Source organism: Seriola dumerili, unplaced genomic scaffold (genome assembly GCF_002260705.1).
Source record: "Seriola dumerili isolate Sdu_G_001 unplaced genomic scaffold, Sdu_1.0 BDQW01000138.1, whole genome shotgun sequence".
In the NCBI taxonomy this organism is placed as follows: Eukaryota; Metazoa; Chordata; class Actinopteri; order Carangiformes; family Carangidae; genus Seriola; species Seriola dumerili.
Window position 1 is genome coordinate 928,993 of NW_019174393.1, and position 16,540 is coordinate 945,532.

At 38.5% G+C, this 16,540-nt stretch overlaps 1 protein-coding gene across 2 annotated transcripts; it reads left to right on the forward strand.

Annotated features, from left to right (window-relative positions):
- The first annotated feature begins 1,702 nt into the window (after positions 1–1,702).
- On the forward strand, positions 1,703–14,971 carry rap1b (RAP1B, member of RAS oncogene family). Of its 2 annotated transcripts, none has more exons than XM_022749793.1 (8): positions 1,703–1,782; positions 7,563–7,632; positions 8,592–8,660; positions 10,816–10,872; positions 11,742–11,882; positions 12,892–13,035; positions 14,139–14,231; positions 14,316–14,971. In XM_022749793.1, the coding sequence occupies exons 2-7, from the start codon at positions 7,576–7,578 to the stop codon at positions 14,223–14,225; spliced, it is 555 nt and encodes a 184-aa protein (XP_022605514.1). In that variant the 5' UTR covers positions 1,703–1,782; positions 7,563–7,575; the 3' UTR covers positions 14,226–14,231; positions 14,316–14,971. The 2 variants fall into 2 exon arrangements, with proteins under 2 accessions (XP_022605514.1, XP_022605515.1); XM_022749794.1 differs by having other exon boundaries at positions 1,720–1,782; positions 7,560–7,632.
- Positions 14,972–16,540: the final 1,569 nt, after the last annotated feature.

Here is a 16,540-nt window from a genome sequence, read left to right on the forward strand (position 1 = left end):
TATTGATGATGCTGTGTCCATTTGGTTTCTTCATTTCATCCAAATGATCAAAACTTTTGTGAGAGGCATGACGGGATTGTTTGTGATGCAGCCGGAAAGTTTCAAATTAGTGAACAGGAAAGTTTGGAAAATCATGGCATAACCAATTATGTAAATATATATATATATATATACATATATATAAATATATGTATATATATTTAACCTTGAGCCCTTGAGCAAAGTATCCATACAGGGCTGATGATGTCATAGAGCTGTGTGCAGTTAAAAGCAGTGGAAGTGACGTTATATCGTCATTTTATTCTGGTAAAACTAAAACAGTTGAAAAAAAAAACAATCTCTACTGTTTCTACTCTGCAGGAAGCGGGAAGCAGCTGAGAGCGAGGCTGAAACGTCACAAGAAAAAAAAGAACTGAGCCAATCTGTGACGAAGTTAGAGCAGAATAGGAACTAAATGTAGACTCCTGTCAGAATAAAAGCATAAAGACTAAACTGTCAGAACAGATAGTGACAGTGAAGAAAATAGCCTAGAAGGCGTTGTAAAAGTCATGACTTTACATTTTAAGGTTTATTTATTGGGTATTTATTGGGTTTTTTTTTTTACTTTTTTAATGTGCTAAATTTGTGAGGAAATGTATTTGTTTTTTTTTAAATTCTGTATCTTTCAATAGTTTAATATTTATTTTCACTTGATATATGAACAAATACTTTCATTTGATGGTATAATTGTTATTTATAGATTGCTGTAATGCCTTTATTTTGAAAAAATTATTTGAATACCTGTCAATTACAGATTTTTAATACATTTCTTGTCGCTTTACCACTGATTTCTATTTTTAACTAAGTTAGTTGTCATTTTAAGAATCATCAGTTTTGTTCGTTTTTATTTATTAATCTTACCTGTCATGAACATTTTTCATTAGGGACTTTATTCTGGAATTTCTTTTACTTTCAAACCAGTTGCAATTAGTTTTAATGTCTCTTTCCTAGAAGTGTTTTATTTTGGAAAAGAAAATTGACTACAGTAATTTAATATGAATTCATCCTTCTAATTTTGTATTTGCACATTAATACCTTTATCTAACTTATTCTTAAGATATTAAGAAAAATGTTTCTTATGTCAAGTCTTTATTTTCAGTCACAATCTTAACGCAAAGTCCATTTTGTAGCTGTTTCCAGAGCTTTCAACCACATGTCATGTTGTTTTTTATCAGTGTAATTTGTTGCTATTTCCTATTTATTAGAGTCAAGGAAAGTAACCAAGTGTATTTACTGCATAAGTACAATTTTGAGATCTTTGTACTTCACTTGAGTAGCTCCTTTTTCTGCTACTTTATACTTCTACTACACCACTTTTCAGAGACAAGGATTGTACTTTAACTCCATAATGATAATTTAATACCTTTAGTTACTTCACAGATTCAAATTAATAATACAAAATATAATCCACAAATACATTATGATGTTTTATTATAGAATAAAATAAGACTTATGAATAATTATGTAATAAACATTATTCTGAAATCAGAAATCACCCAGCAGAGTGAGTACTTTAAGTATGTATCAATGATAATATTTCACAAGATATTGGAATTTGCGTTTTCATCTTTTATGGGCTTTATTTTGAAAGAATCAACAGGAAACGCCAACGTTCAACGTGCGTGTAGCTTGACGTCAGCGCGCGGCGGCAGCAGGAGGGAGCGGCTCTGATAGAGTGACATCCACGGAGAGTGGAAGAGAGAGAGAGAGAGAGAGCGCAGCGGAGCGGACGGGTGGATGACTGTGAGTACCGCTTCCTTTCTCTCTTTTCTCTCTTTTCGCGTTTTTCCTCTCTTTTCTTTTCTTTCTTCCCTCCGTCATATAGATGTAGATTAACCGGGGGCCATACACTGACACCCAGGCGAAGGCAGACAGGCAGGGAGGGAGACAGGCCGGTGCCAAGCCGAGCTGGGCTGGGTTTGCGGAAGCGACCGACCGGCGGACAGACAGACGGGCGGGCGGGCGGACGGAACGGCAGACAGACAGGAGCTCCGTTAATAATAATAATACTGTGGATGTTTGACACGGACAGACAGCTGGGTGGCATCATGGCGGCTGTCTGTCTGTGTGTCTGTAGCGGTCCTTGCGTCTCAGCCCCTCAGCTTGTCTCCTGTCCTCCAGGCAGCGGGGCCTGCTGCCAGAGCTGGCCGGGTAGGGAGCGTTCTGAGGCAGCCACAGAGCTGCGGAACTCCCGCTGCTCTGCTGGAGAAAAACAGAGGAAGTAACTCATAACAAACTGCGGAGTTTAAGAGTTTGGAGGAACCTTTCTGTCTGTCTGTGTGTCTGTCTGTGTGTCTGTCTGTGTGCCTGTCTATGTGCAGTGTATAGACAAGGCTTGGTTTTATTCCTCTGTTGTACTGTCAGCACACACACACACACACACACACACACACACACTTGGTATTGACAGGCCCCACCTAGTTGTGGTTGACTCAGGGATCTGTCTGTGTGTGTCCATCTTTCTCCTCCAACAACTTTACTTTAGTAGATTAACATCGTGCTGCCTTCGATGCCTTTTGGTAAAAGCAGAACTACACACTGTGTGGTCATAACAGTAGCCTACAGATAAAATACAGCTTGTGTCGTGATGAGTACAGAGCTGGAGGAAGTATTCACATCTTTTATTTCAGTTAAAGGACGAACACTGTACCACATTGTGGACATGTGCTGTGGCAAGATATAGTTCTGCATCGAAAATGTAAATATAATTTGGGAAATGAAGATTATTATTAGTGATGCATTAATGTGTAGCATTTCATTGTTGTAGTTGGTTGAGACAGATTATAACTAGAAATATTTTGTATATGATTGAAACTAATGATAATTTTCATTATGGCTTTATCTGCAGATCATTTTCTTGATTAATTGAGGGATTGTTTGATTTGTAAAAATTCTGAAAATAGTTAGAAATGCTCACTAGAGCTTCAACTGAGATATATTTTTTTGATAATTGACTAATCTGCTGATAATTTTTTTGATTCATTTATTCATTGCTTAGTTTATGAAATGTCACAAATATTGATAAAATGTCCGTCACAGCTTCCCGGAGCCGAGGGTGACGTCTTCAAAACTCGTTTTTTTCCAACCAACAGTCGAAAACCCCAAAATATTCCTTTTCTAAAGACATATAACAGAGAAAAGAAGAAGCTTGAACCAGGGGATATTTTTAAAAAATTACTAAAACAGTTATCGATTATCAGAATAGTTGCAGATTATTTTTCAGTTGATCAACTGATTGGTTCAGCTCTAAAGTCCATCACAATTCTCCATAACCCAAAGTGACACCTGGTTTATGATCGTTTAGTATAAGATAAAGTGACATGAAAAGAAAAGACTCAAGTAAAGTACAAGTACCTCGAATTTGTACTTTCCTACTCTGCATTGTGGAAGCTGAAATCAGAAAACTTGGACTGTTGGACAGAACAAACACGGTGAAGATGTCACTGTGATTTCTGGGTAATGATGACGACATTTCTCAATATTTTTTAGAATTATTACAAACAAAAATAAGGAAAACAATCAGCAGATTCATCTATAATGAATCATCAGTTACAGTCCTACAAAAAAAGATAAAAACTCAATTCATGAGTAATAATAATTTAATAATATGATCTATAGAAGTAGAACAGTCACAGGGGCCATTTTGTTGCATAGAGTACTTTTACTTTTAATACTTTAGGTACATTTTCCTGATTACACTGACATACTTTTACTAAATTAACACCAGTGTTGTACAAATAACTCAAAATTGTAATAGTGATTTACATTTAGGGCTGAAACTAGTAATTATTTTCCGTTATCGATTCACCTAATGATTATTTTCTCATTTAGTTGATTGGAAAATATTGAAATGACCCTTCGTTATTTACAACGTTCAAAGCTGATATCTTCAAATTTCGTTGTTGTATCGATCAAACAGTTAGTCAGAAAAATAATTGGCAGATTAATTGACAGTGAAGGTAATCGTTACCCTTATCACCATAACGATCTGACGTTCTAACATTGACTCACCCTACAATCGATCACCGGTATCATTTATGTAGAGAAAAAATAACACCTTATTTTCTCAACCATCAAAAATGATACAGAGTGGTGGTTCTTCTTTTTGAAAACCATCTTCGTCAAAGCATAAATAGCACAGACACTGTCACACAGTGAACAAATGAACTAGGCAACAGCCAAGTTTTGTTGTTGTTGGTTGAACTCACAGCTGAGGAAACCCACAGTTCCAGTCTTCAACACTCAGAAGCTTCAGCTCGTTAACTTCTAAATTAAATTGCAGCTTGCTCTCGTGTAAATCACCATTTCGATGCAGAACTGATTAAGTGCTCAGACTTCCTTCACTGTAACTGCTCAGACTTGTCAGACATGTTTAGTGAAGATACTGCATCACGGACTATGAGGGGAGAGTGCAGATCCAAGACCTTTCAGGTAGAGACAGAGGTGTATGACACAGAGTAGAGAAAGAATGAAAGCCCTTTAGCAGATTTACTTTCCCTTCAGCAGCCTCGCCTGCTGCTGCTTCTTCAGTCAGTGACTTCCTGAGAGTCCCCGAACATGCTTGGACTTGTTGCATCACACTGAAGAGAGATGAAGTGAGGCAGGATCTGTTCAGACCTTCAGGCACTGAAATTCATCTCTGCTGAATCCTTCGCTCACGGCTGGACGGCCAAAACTCCAGATGTAAACTCCTTCCTGTTCCACTTCTTCATGCACCTTTAGCATCAGGGTTATGGTTAGATTGGGGTTATTAACTCATAAACAAAGGTGTTAATTCACTCACAACGTTTTCCTGTTGCAATCGGCCAAAGTGTCACTGAGAAATGGATTTCTTAATCTCATTATGTGAAACAGTCATTTAACATTTACCCAGTCATCTGGGTTGTGGTTGCGAGGATGTTGACAAATGGTTACTAATGTGTTACAATGTGACAACTGAGATGTAAAGATGTGTCTTCTAGGGTTTTGATAGGCAATCACTTTGTCTAGAATTTTTATTTGTTGTATCAGCACGCATTGCTGTCTAACAGTGTCTTTTTTTGATGCCACCACTGGGGGACGCCAAAGCTGGAAATGTTCAAATTCTACATAGCAGCTTTGAAGTTCGGCCCAACAAATTATAGTTACATTAAGTTTTAAAAGAAGCAGTTCAATGGAATTATTACTCAACTGAGAAACTTAATCACTCAACAGAAAGTTAATCAGCGATAATGTAGATACCTAGTTCATCATTTCAATCATTTTCAAAGTAGAATGCCAGAAGTTTGTTGGTTCTTTTTTTAACGTGAGGATTTGATTTGTTAATTTGTTTTAAATTGAATATTTGTGGCTTTTGGACTGTTTGGATGTACAAAACAATACTTTTAAAGACAATACCTTGGATTCTTCAAAGTCATCATTTTACAACGAAAAGGTTAATTGATTAATAGAGAAAATATTTGACGGATTAAACATTAACGAAAACAATCTTGAATTGCAGTTCTAGACCAGTTTGTTATTGTTGAAATATCAACCAAAATGTAATGGAGTATAAATTAAACTATAAAATGCATTTTCTGATAGAAATGTTTATGTTCTTGTTGACTAAGTTATTAGTAGTTGCTTGAATGTTTTAAGTGGCAGCTATGGTGTTACTAAGGTGTTATTATGTGATTATGAAATGTTATTAAGTGTCTGCTAGTGTGATGCTTGGTGATTGCTAAGTTGTTGCAAAGTGGCTGCAACAGTGTCTCTTGGTAGTTCTAGAATGTTCAGCGTGGTTGTTAGGGTATTGCTAGGTGGTTGCCAAGAGATTGCCAAGTTGTTGCAAAGTGGCTGCAACAGTGTCTCTTGGTAGTTCTAGAATGTTCAGAGTGGTTGTTAAGGTATTGCTAGGTGGTTGCTAAGTGAACTGTGTTATTGTGGAATATCATAACAAGCAAACCAAGAGAATAAGGCACCTACTTTGATAATCAATTAATAATTTTATAGTCATTTTTTTAAGCAAACATACCAAACAAACATTTTAAGTTCCACCTTGTCAAATATAATTTGTTACTCACCTGTAAATGTGAAGTGAACATCCTTGGCTTTGGGGTTGTTGGTCAAACAAAGCAAGACGTTTGAGTCTTCAAATGTTAGATTGTGAGAAACTGTGTTTATGGATCACTTCCTGATTTTTTATAGAAGAACAGTTATTGGATAAATCAAGAAATGAATCAGTAATGAAAATCTCTAGTGACAGTCGTAGTATATTGTATTTAATGTGAATTAATAGATCCTTAATGTCACCATCAGTTTCATGGTCAGTTGTCAGTTTATCTTCCAGCACAGGGGATTCTGGGTGAAATAACACACTGGAAATATGGTAGTTACAGAGAGATGTTACTGTTTGGTCCTGACACCACCTGTTTAACCACACACACACGCGCGCACACGCGCACACGCGCGCACACACACACACACACACACACACACTTATCTCATCACCACGGTTACCTTGGCAGACCCTTAACAGATATGAGAGGCTCCGTGTGTGTGTGTGTGTGTGTGTGTGTGTGTGTGTGTGTGTGTGTGTGTGTACTTGTACATCTATCTGTGTGTGGACTAACTTCAGTTTTCTGGGAGCTTTGGAGTGAGGACATTTTGGTCGTGACTCTGGGACAGAAACTGTCTGAGCGTTAAGGCTTTTTTTAGGGTCAGAAAGTTTCTACCTGACCTAATTCTACGTTAGAATTCTATGTTAGAGTTGGGTAGGGGTTGAGATAAGTCTCCAGAAAATGTGTGTGTGTGTGTGTGTGTGTATATGTATACTTATGTGTGTGTTTGTGTGTATGTGTGAGCATACCAGTCATGCTTCATCATGTGTTGTTGCAGCAACAAGAAGCAACATGACGGAGACAACACACACAAATGTTTGTACTTCTATCGTAGTGAGGACCGTTGTTGATGTAATGCATTCCTCAGCCCCTCACCTTAACTTTAACCAGGACTAAACGCCTAACCCTAACCTGTACCTTGACCATGACCAGTTAACACCTCACCACTAACCCTAACCCGGAACTCAGAAGTGACCTTTAACCTCATTGGTCCGGGCTCTGGTCCCCATGAGGACCCCTGGTCTTGAGGTCAGTGTTTACACTGGGACAGGTCCCAAAGAGGAAATAAAGACGTGTACATAGCAACGGTAACTAAGAGGGATTCCACAGTTGTGACATCACCACCAGCTGTGTGTGATCACATGACCTCCTTGTTTTCATTAACTCACCCAGATGCATGCTGGGTAATTATTACCTCCCAGTGAAAGGGAGGAAATCTTGGTTTGTGTGTGCGTGTAATTGATAGTTTCACAACTCCAGGTGCATTGCAGTGGGAGGCGGGGCTTACTGTAATGCTGCTATCTGTTTGGCTGTGGGAAGTGATGCCCCGGAGTGAAATTAGTAACCTGGTAACCTCTCTCTCTCTCTCTGTCTCTCTCTCTCTCTCTCTCTGTCTCTCTCTCTCTCTCTCTCTCTGTGTGTTTCTCGGTGTCTCTCGCCCAGCAGACAGACAGTCAGAATGCGTGAATACAAACTGGTTGTTTTAGGATCAGGAGGAGTCGGCAAGTCAGCTCTGGTGAGTAACTTAATCCACTTTACGTCTCCACTCAGCACAAGTCTGAGGTCATTCTATATTTTTCACACTGTTTTGTTTTTTTTGTTGTTTTTTTTTTACTGCATGAAACAGTTTAATTCCAATTATTATTTGAAGCAGTATTTGTAATGGATCAGTGTGGTGTTTAAACAAATTAGTTAATCTTCAGAGTTTAACAGACTCTCTGAAATGTGGTAATTTGAAGTTGTTTTTTTGAATTTTTTTTACTGTAGAGAATACAATTATCAAGGAAAATCAAAAGAGCAGACTATATAACAGAAGAACAACATTAGCAAAAAGAGAATTTTTATTGTAAATTATTTATATTTATTTATATTTATTTTATATATCAATTATAAATTAATTATGACTTTTATATATAACAATATATAAAAGCAAGCATTATATATATCCTGATGTATCATATTCCTTTGTGCCATTGAGCCTCTCTGTTGCACTGGGTATTTAACATTAAATAAATAAGGGAATAAAACAGTAAGTTATAAATAATCATATGAATACATACTGATACATTCTATATGATACAGTACAGTATATTCACTCCAGACCGACTTTTTTAATTTAGTCCAACTTAAACAATGATTTATTTTTTGCAACAGTGGAAAATTTTGCCCTGAATTTCTCTGAAAATTGATAAAAACTGATGTCAGTCCTTTTTCAGTCCTTCCGTTCAACACACACACACACACACACACACACACACACACACACACACACACACACACACACACTGGTGTAACCGTCACTACAATGAAGTGCTTTACTCCAGATGATATAATGGAGATGTGTCAGTGTGTCACATTAATTCCAATCGAATGACTTCCAATACAGAAGAGAACAGAGCTCCATTAACACTCCTGCCCTACTTCTCTCTCTCTCTCTCTCTCTCTCTCTCTCTCTCTCTCTCTCTCTGTCTCCAGACTGTCCAGTTCGTTCAGGGAATCTTTGTGGAGAAATACGACCCAACGATAGAGGATTCCTACAGGAAGGTAAGACAGCTTCCATCCGTCTGTCTCTCCGCTCTGTGTCATGTCTCTACATATATATATATATATATATATATATATATATATATGCTCCACCTGGAAGTGATGTGAGACAGGAGCTCAGACAGACTCAGTTTGTCTAAATGCCAAACGTCCACCCAAATAAAAAGAGGGAGAAGGGAGGAAAGGAAAAGGGAACGACATAAGTGAAGGAGGAGAATAGGAAGGAAACGAGAGGAAAGAGAGGAAGGAAAATTATCAGTAGAGAAAGAAAAGAAGAAATCCAATAAAGAGAGGAAAAGAGTAAATATAAAGTATGGAAGCCCAACTCTGCCAAAAAAGGGAAAAATGATAAATGAAAACTGATAAAAATCAAAAAACGCTCACAGGAAGTCAAAAGATAATAAATTAGAATTTTGAGATTAAACTCAAGATTAGACAATACCAAGTTCAAAAGTTAAATAAGTTGAAATTCTGTGATTGTAAACCAAAATTATTATATAGGACAAAATTACAAATCAAAATCTTTCATTTATTACATAAATTACAAAATTATGACAGTCAGTTAAATGTTTGACTCATTGTCTCAAAATTATGACATTTTATCACAATATTTACTTTCTACCTCATTATTTTGATTTAGTGAGTCAAAAAGTTTGATTTTTACCTGTTATTTCTTAAATTTGTTCAGTTTATTTATTCATGTAATAAAGTCCATGCAGACAAAGCATGAAACTGATTTTATTTTAATTTAATTTTTATTTTTCTGAGTTTATAGCTGCTGCTAATTTTCATCTTGTGTCCCTAGTTGGGTTTTACATGTGCAGTGTCATTAAAACTTTACATAAACAATATCATAAAACCACAACACAGTACAGATCTGAAAGAGTAAAATACTAGATTGAAACGCGATGATTGTGATGTTCAGTCTAAGAAGAGACAACCAAAGAACAAACAGTCAAACAAAAACATTTAACAACAAGATCAATAAGCTAGAAATGAGTACAGCTTTATTTTGCTCTGAGCAGCACTGAGCCTTTATATTTGGAGTTTATATCTGGAGTTAATTTGATTTCAGCTGGTCATGTGTTTCACAGCTGACAGCCTTTATGGAGAAAGCTGATTGTCTAAATTTAGATCTACGATGTGGTGTTATAAAAAAAAACTGAAATATAAATGAAGAACAGGAGCTTTTGAGCAGGTCCACTCCCTTCATCTCAACATCAACACGCTGCATTTCTCTGTTTGATTGTAACATAAAAAATAAAAAAAAAGCTGAGAAATGTGGTCACATCACTGAAAACGCCCATCTGAGACGCACCACAGATGGAAATGACACTGCCCCAAAAAACCCACCCAGCCTATCTATGTCCTCCATATCTGAAACATCTACAACTAACATGTACACACCAGCGTTGGCCTGGAGCCTCAGACTCAGCGCTGCTTTGTTTCTGGATCTTTCTGCTGCAGAATAAATAAATAGATTTAGATAAAATAGATAAAATGAATGAAAAGACGTGTCGTTTGTACGAAGGAGGATTAAGGCCACATGTGAAATGGTTTTTTTTTTAAAGTCAGAATTCTGAGTCCTAATCATCTTCCGTACATTTGCTATATGTAAAACATTACATGTATTCATCTGTCAGATGCTACGCGGTAGGAAACTGGTGTGAGTCCTAAATACCACATCTATTAATAAGTGGAAGGAGGTAAAGTGAAGAAGTTCAATGAAAGTGCTGACTACTAGTAAGACATGTGAGGGTGTTACATTAAAGGTGTGAGGAGAGCAGGAGCTCTAAAACATAAACAAATACACAGGATGTGCGTTTGCACTCATTTCCACAAGTAGCTGTGAAATTATATGAGCAGTGTAAAAGCTGCAGGTGTTAAAGGTCGACTGAAGATTACAGGTTAAATATTAAAGCTGTCAGTGAGAGCTGCTTTTGAAGGAACAGACATGTTATTGCTTGATTTTTAGATAATTAGTCTGTGAATTAATGGAGGCTACAGTTTGGACTCAAACCCTGAACATCTGGGGGAAAGTCTTTAAGTGTCTGGTGACATGTTATTCTGAAATTCTGTCAAATAGTTTGTTGGTGATGTGTTGATGAAGCTCTGAAGACGAGGTCTCTGTCTGTCTGTCTGTCTGTCTTTCCAGCAAGTGGAGGTCGATGGACAGCAGTGCATGTTGGAGATCCTGGACACAGCAGGAACAGTAAGATCTTTCTGTCTGTCTGTCTGTCTGTCTGGCTGTCTTTCCTCTGATCCTGGATGGGTTTGCTTGCTTCTTTAAGACTTCCCTTCACTGGCACCAAAGGGCTTGAAACTAACATGAAATCCCAAGATACTGACACTAAGAAAACTGGAATGACCTCCTCGTGGTCGTATCCCTCCGCCACTCAGACTAGTTCCAGGTCACATCCCTGTTTATCCGGAGTCATATAAAATATTAATCATTTGTGTGAAATTTTAACATAATTATTTTTTGTCAAAGTCTTGAGTAATGGCTAAAAAGTGTTTTCTCTAAAAAGGTCACCGTGACCTTTGACCTTTGACCTTTGACCTTGAATCCTAGTGGATGTTTGTGCTATATGTGAAGGGATTCTCTTGAGGAGTTCTGGAGATATTGCGTGAACAAGGCCAAAATCATTTAGAGAGGTCACCATGACCTTGACCTCTGACCTGGAGGGATCGTGGTCGTATCCCTCTTCCAGGATCTGAGAATCTAATAAGTTCATCCTTGAGTCCTAGTGAATGTTTGTGCCATCAAGGCGTTACTGAGATATCTTGTCCACGAGAATGAGACGGACAGACGGACAACCTGAAAACAATATGGCTTCAGCTCTGACCGTTGCTAGGGCGATGACAAAAATCCAAAAGTGGGAAATGTTACCTGGAGTTTGGGTTAATTCAGACCTGGATGGTGGAGATCCTTGACCACCAGCAGCTGCTACTTATTACAAAACGATGAGGAAATGAAAGGTCCATAAAAGGTCCAGGGGTGTCTACATACTTTTGGCCATGTGACATATTTGTCTCTGTCTTCCTGACCACCTGTCTGTCTGATCACCTGTCTGCCTGCAGGAGCAGTTCACAGCGATGAGAGACCTGTACATGAAGAACGGTCAGGGCTTCGCTCTGGTTTACTCCATCACGGCTCAGTCGACCTTCAACGACCTTCAGGACCTCAGAGAGCAGATCCTCAGAGTGAAAGACACCGAGGACGTACGGCGCACACACGCACACACACACACACACACACACACACACACCACACACACACACACACACACACAGTCATAGTGGAGACTCAATTCACTCACCTTTATCTCTGTGCAACAGGCTAATCATTACAAATTATTAAATTAAATTACACTGTAACCCCATAAAGCTAACTGTGTAACATCCTGCTGTAAAGTTAAGACTCTGACAATTATTTTCATAATCGCTTTATTGTATAAAATGTAAGAATAGGTTAAAAGCAGAAGGTAAATTGATTGTTTTAACCAACCAACAAAATTAACCAAATATATTTAATTTACAACTGTCTAACAAATAGAAAAGGTTGATTAATCGGTGTTAATTAGTGCGGTAATTGATTGTGTAAAAAGAAAGGAAGATTTCCAGATCAGAGAAACACTTTGAAACAACTTTTCCTTAAATGTTTCATTGAGTTGTATTTGGTGGAAATGGCGACATCTGCTGGTCAAAACATGGTCTTGCATTTGTTTGGAGGAATTAAATGTAAGAAGTCACTGCCACTGATACTTTGATAAATAAATGTTGTATTATAAACACTGACCCATTTTAAACGGACAAATAAGTATTTTCGTAACTGATTAAGCTACTTTTTATTTCCTCAATTGATTCATTGATTATTTTATCAATAAAATTATAGAAAAAACTTTCTCTGAAAGTTGACATATTCATATTTCTTGATTTATTGTTTAAACCCAAAGATTCTCGGTTCCCTTTCATAAATTAGACAGAAAAACAAATAAATTCTCACATTTAAGAACCTGAATCGAGAGAAAGCGAATTTTCTGCCAGTTGATAATGTGACAAGCTGATTCATTTATGATGTAACGAGTAGTGGTCATGTGACTTTTTGATGGGTCTTTACAATACATATATATACACGAAACAGCACAACCCGTCAAACGATGCAGTGTTGGCATCTTATCGCCTTCCTGTTCAAAAATATTCATCGGAAATATTTGGCGTGCCGTCGCAGGTTCCCATGATCCTGGTTGGAAATAAGTGCGACCTGGAGGTGGAGCGTGTGGTGGCCAAAGAGTCCGGCATCGGTCTCGCCCGCCAGTGGAACTCCTGCGCCTTCCTGGAGACCTCGGCCAAGAGCAAGATCAACGTCAACGAGGTGACACACAGATACATACGCTTCATTTACATTTACATCAGTGGGCGTCACAGGTCCAGAAACCCAACCCAGGACCCGAGTTGTGCCACGTCCAAATTATATGCATGCATGTCTATTTGTGCCAATAGCTTAAAGTGACTAAATATAGTTATGTTATGTGCTGAAGTACAATTTTGAGGTACTTATATTTTACTTGAATATTTCAATTTTATACAAATACTTCAGTTTTTACTCCACTACATTTATCTGAAGCTCAAGAGTTACTGGATATTTTTCAAATTAGTATTGTACATTTAAAACATGTGGTAAGTTTCTAATATTCAACAGAAACAAACAGTATCTACGTGTGGTGCTTTGTCATGTTTGTCTCTTGTTGGAAGTTTCACCACAGATTCATTTCAGTCACAGTTTGAAACACAAAGAGCTAAAATGATCCAATGTTTCACAAAAAGAAAAGATTAGAGAAAAATTCAACAGATCAGAACTTGTTTGGAAACCACTGAACTAAACTAAGTAACTGCGTTATCGAAAGTAGTTAAACCCATACACTGTAAATAAAGATGGACGTGGCCTCCGTGACTCCACCCCCAGGTTTCTGCCAGTGTCTGGCTCCGCCCCTAACTCCCAGCTAATCCAAAAATGGGCAAAGAGGTGGAGCTGAGACTTCGGAGCATTCGGTCACTCAAAGAGGCCACGCCCACAATCCTCCATAACTTTAGTCCTTAATAAAATGTAAACAGGTGAGTTATATAAACAGGTGTCATGAAGGAGGAAATTAGCTCTAGAGACCAAAGCTGTTTTTTGTACCAGGCTGTAAACATGTTTATTTCTGCTGTAAAGTTGGACATTTTAACATAGGAGTCTATGGGGACTGACTCACTGTTGGAGCCAGACTCTAGTGGCCATTCGAAGAAATGCAGTTATTGGCTCTTCAGTGTTGTTGTCTTTGCCCATTTTTGGCTTTAGAAACACCTAAAAATAAATGAGAAGATTAATCTCAGGAATTCTTCATTCATTTTTTTAAATATTTTTGACTCTTTTTCTTAAGATTTTGATTTTTTCCCCCTGAGTTCTGACGTCTGCGTGTTTGTGTTCGTGTGCAGATCTTCTACGACCTTGTGCGACAGATCAACAGGAAGAGTCCAGTTCCAGGGAAAACTCGCAAAAAGTCCACCTGTCAGCTTCTCTAATGACAGGTAGGTGTGTGTATACACCGACGTTAACACACACACTGTGTCACACACACTGTTGTTTATACACACTCTCGTTCTCTCCTCCAGTTTTCTGCTCACCTGACCAACAACCAACCAACCAACAAACCAACCAATCACAGGACATCTTCCAGCTGGCCACGCCCCCTTTAACACAGCCATGTCATCATCAACATCAGCCACCTCTGACCTCTTGTTTCCATGACGACCACATCTCCCATCCCCTCACCACACTGTCTAATGGAGACTGTTGCCTTGGAAACATTAAAACCAAACATCAAAAGACTGCGGCGGTGGCGGCGACAGCAATGATGATGATGATGATGACAATGAAGATGTTGTTGCAGGAAATAAGGGTCGGGGAGGCGGGAGGGCTGTCCAAACCAACTGCCCAAATTTAAACCACGGTTCCCATCATGCTCTCTGCTAGGCCATTTTGCGCTGGGGAGTGGCTTTTTGCTTTTTAATTTTAAATGTTCCTTTCCTTTCTTTTCCTTTCCTTATTTTCCAGTAGTACCGAGCCATTCACATGCAGCTCGACCACCTCACTGTCAGCCATGTTGGTGCCATGGTTACCGTGGTGATGTCGTCTCTAACATGGCTGACTCTGTATGTGTGGCTCTGGTCGAACCTGTGGATCCATTCAGTGATTATTATTATTATTACAGTGGTTATGATTATGATTCTGTGTGAAAAGATATAAAAGTCAATGTTTTTGTTTTTGATTTTTGGGGGGTGGGGGTGGGGGGATGGGGGTGTTGGGGGTGCAGCAGGTTGTGGGGTCAGCTCACTGTGTTGGTAGCTTTGAGCTAACTTAATTTAGCTGACCGATAAGGGAGTGACTCCGCTATCGGAGAAGATGCTAATTGCTATTTGTTGGTCGTTAGCTTTGTTAGCATATTTTTTAAAGAAATCATTGCGTACTTATAGCTTTTGGCTACCTCGTTAGCCTAGCAGCTATTAAAATATGTAAGAAACTTTGTGGGCAAATTATGCTGTTTGTTGATGTTAGCATTTTTAGCATATCATGTTAGCATATTCACAAAGGAACAAATCAGTTGCTTTGAGCTAGTTTGTCAGCCACCATCTTGAAAACTTTATTAGGATTATAGCTAGGAAAAGCTTATGACGCTAAGACTTTACTTGGGAATAGTGTTGCATTCAAAAACCACCAATGAAATTTTAGTATGTTGGGCGTTTTAGCAAAAATCTAAGAGTGTGTTTGTAAAGAAATTAGAATAATGAGTGCTGTTAGTTGTGTGCTAGCTCATTGAGCCAGTAGTCATCGGAATATATTTGATATTGTGAGGGGATGCTAACAATGCTACACTCCCAAACAAAGAAATGAATGATATTAGCTGATGTGAAAAGGGAGTCCTATGAGGACTTTGCTGTGGGCTAACTTGTTAGCATCACGGTGAGCTGACTTCAGATCTGCTGCTCAGGGCGGACATGTTGCCTTTAGACAGCAGACTCACACTGGTCCAGTACCTTAGCTTTGTGTGTGTTCGTGAGTGTGTGTGTTTTGTGTGTTTGTGAGTGTAAATGAACTGCATAACAACAATGAACGAGGCCAGTTTCTGTAATGACCATTTTGGCCCAGGAGGGTGTGTGTGTGTGTGTAGGGGGGTGGGGTGGGGTGGGGTGGGGGGTGGGGGGTTGAGTTATATTTACTGAGCAGGACATCCAGCAAACGTTGTTTCTGTATTATTAACCATATTATTACCTGATTATTAATATCATTAACACAACACATCTGAGAAGGAAAGGTTGAAGGTCCTGTTGGTCAACACTCTCTTTAACTGATGGGAATAAGTTACACTGTCCACGTATGGTGGCCAAAATAGGACAAAAAAATCATAATTGACTGGAAAATTATCACCACCAGCTGTTTTTCGAATGAACCAACAGTAGTGGATGGAAACATGCACCGATTCACATTTTCTTTTGCAGAAATTCTTGAATTTCTTGAAACCCGACTAAAATTTGAAATGTTAAAGGGTTATGGATGGTTTTGCTGTCAATATTCTCATAAGTTAAAGAAGAACGTTGAACTAAAATCAGTGTTTCTTTAAAATAGTATCACAGCTGAAGTTGAAACGGGGTTGGGCTTGAAGCTGAAGCCCCGCCCCTAATTACGGAGAGGGCGTGGCCTGTGAAGCAGCAGCCAGAGAAAGCCTTTGAATAATCTGTCTTCTGTTTGAAATGTGAGAGTGGTCAGACCAGTGACCTCTGTGAGTACTGCTGTGCACAGTGTTGTACTACCAGGAGTACTGCAGTCCGGTGTGTGATAC

Coding starts and splice junctions, on each gene's coding strand:
- rap1b (XM_022749793.1), top strand. CDS start 7,576: ATGCGTGAATACAAACTGGTTGTTTTAGGATCAGGAGGAGTCGGCAAG. Junction 7,633..8,591: donor GAGTCGGCAAGTCAGCTCTG/GTGAGTAACTTA, acceptor CTCTGTCTCCAG/ACTGTCCAGTTCGTTCAGGG. Junction 10,873..11,741: donor TCCTGGACACAGCAGGAACA/GTAAGATCTTTC, acceptor GTCTGCCTGCAG/GAGCAGTTCACAGCGATGAG.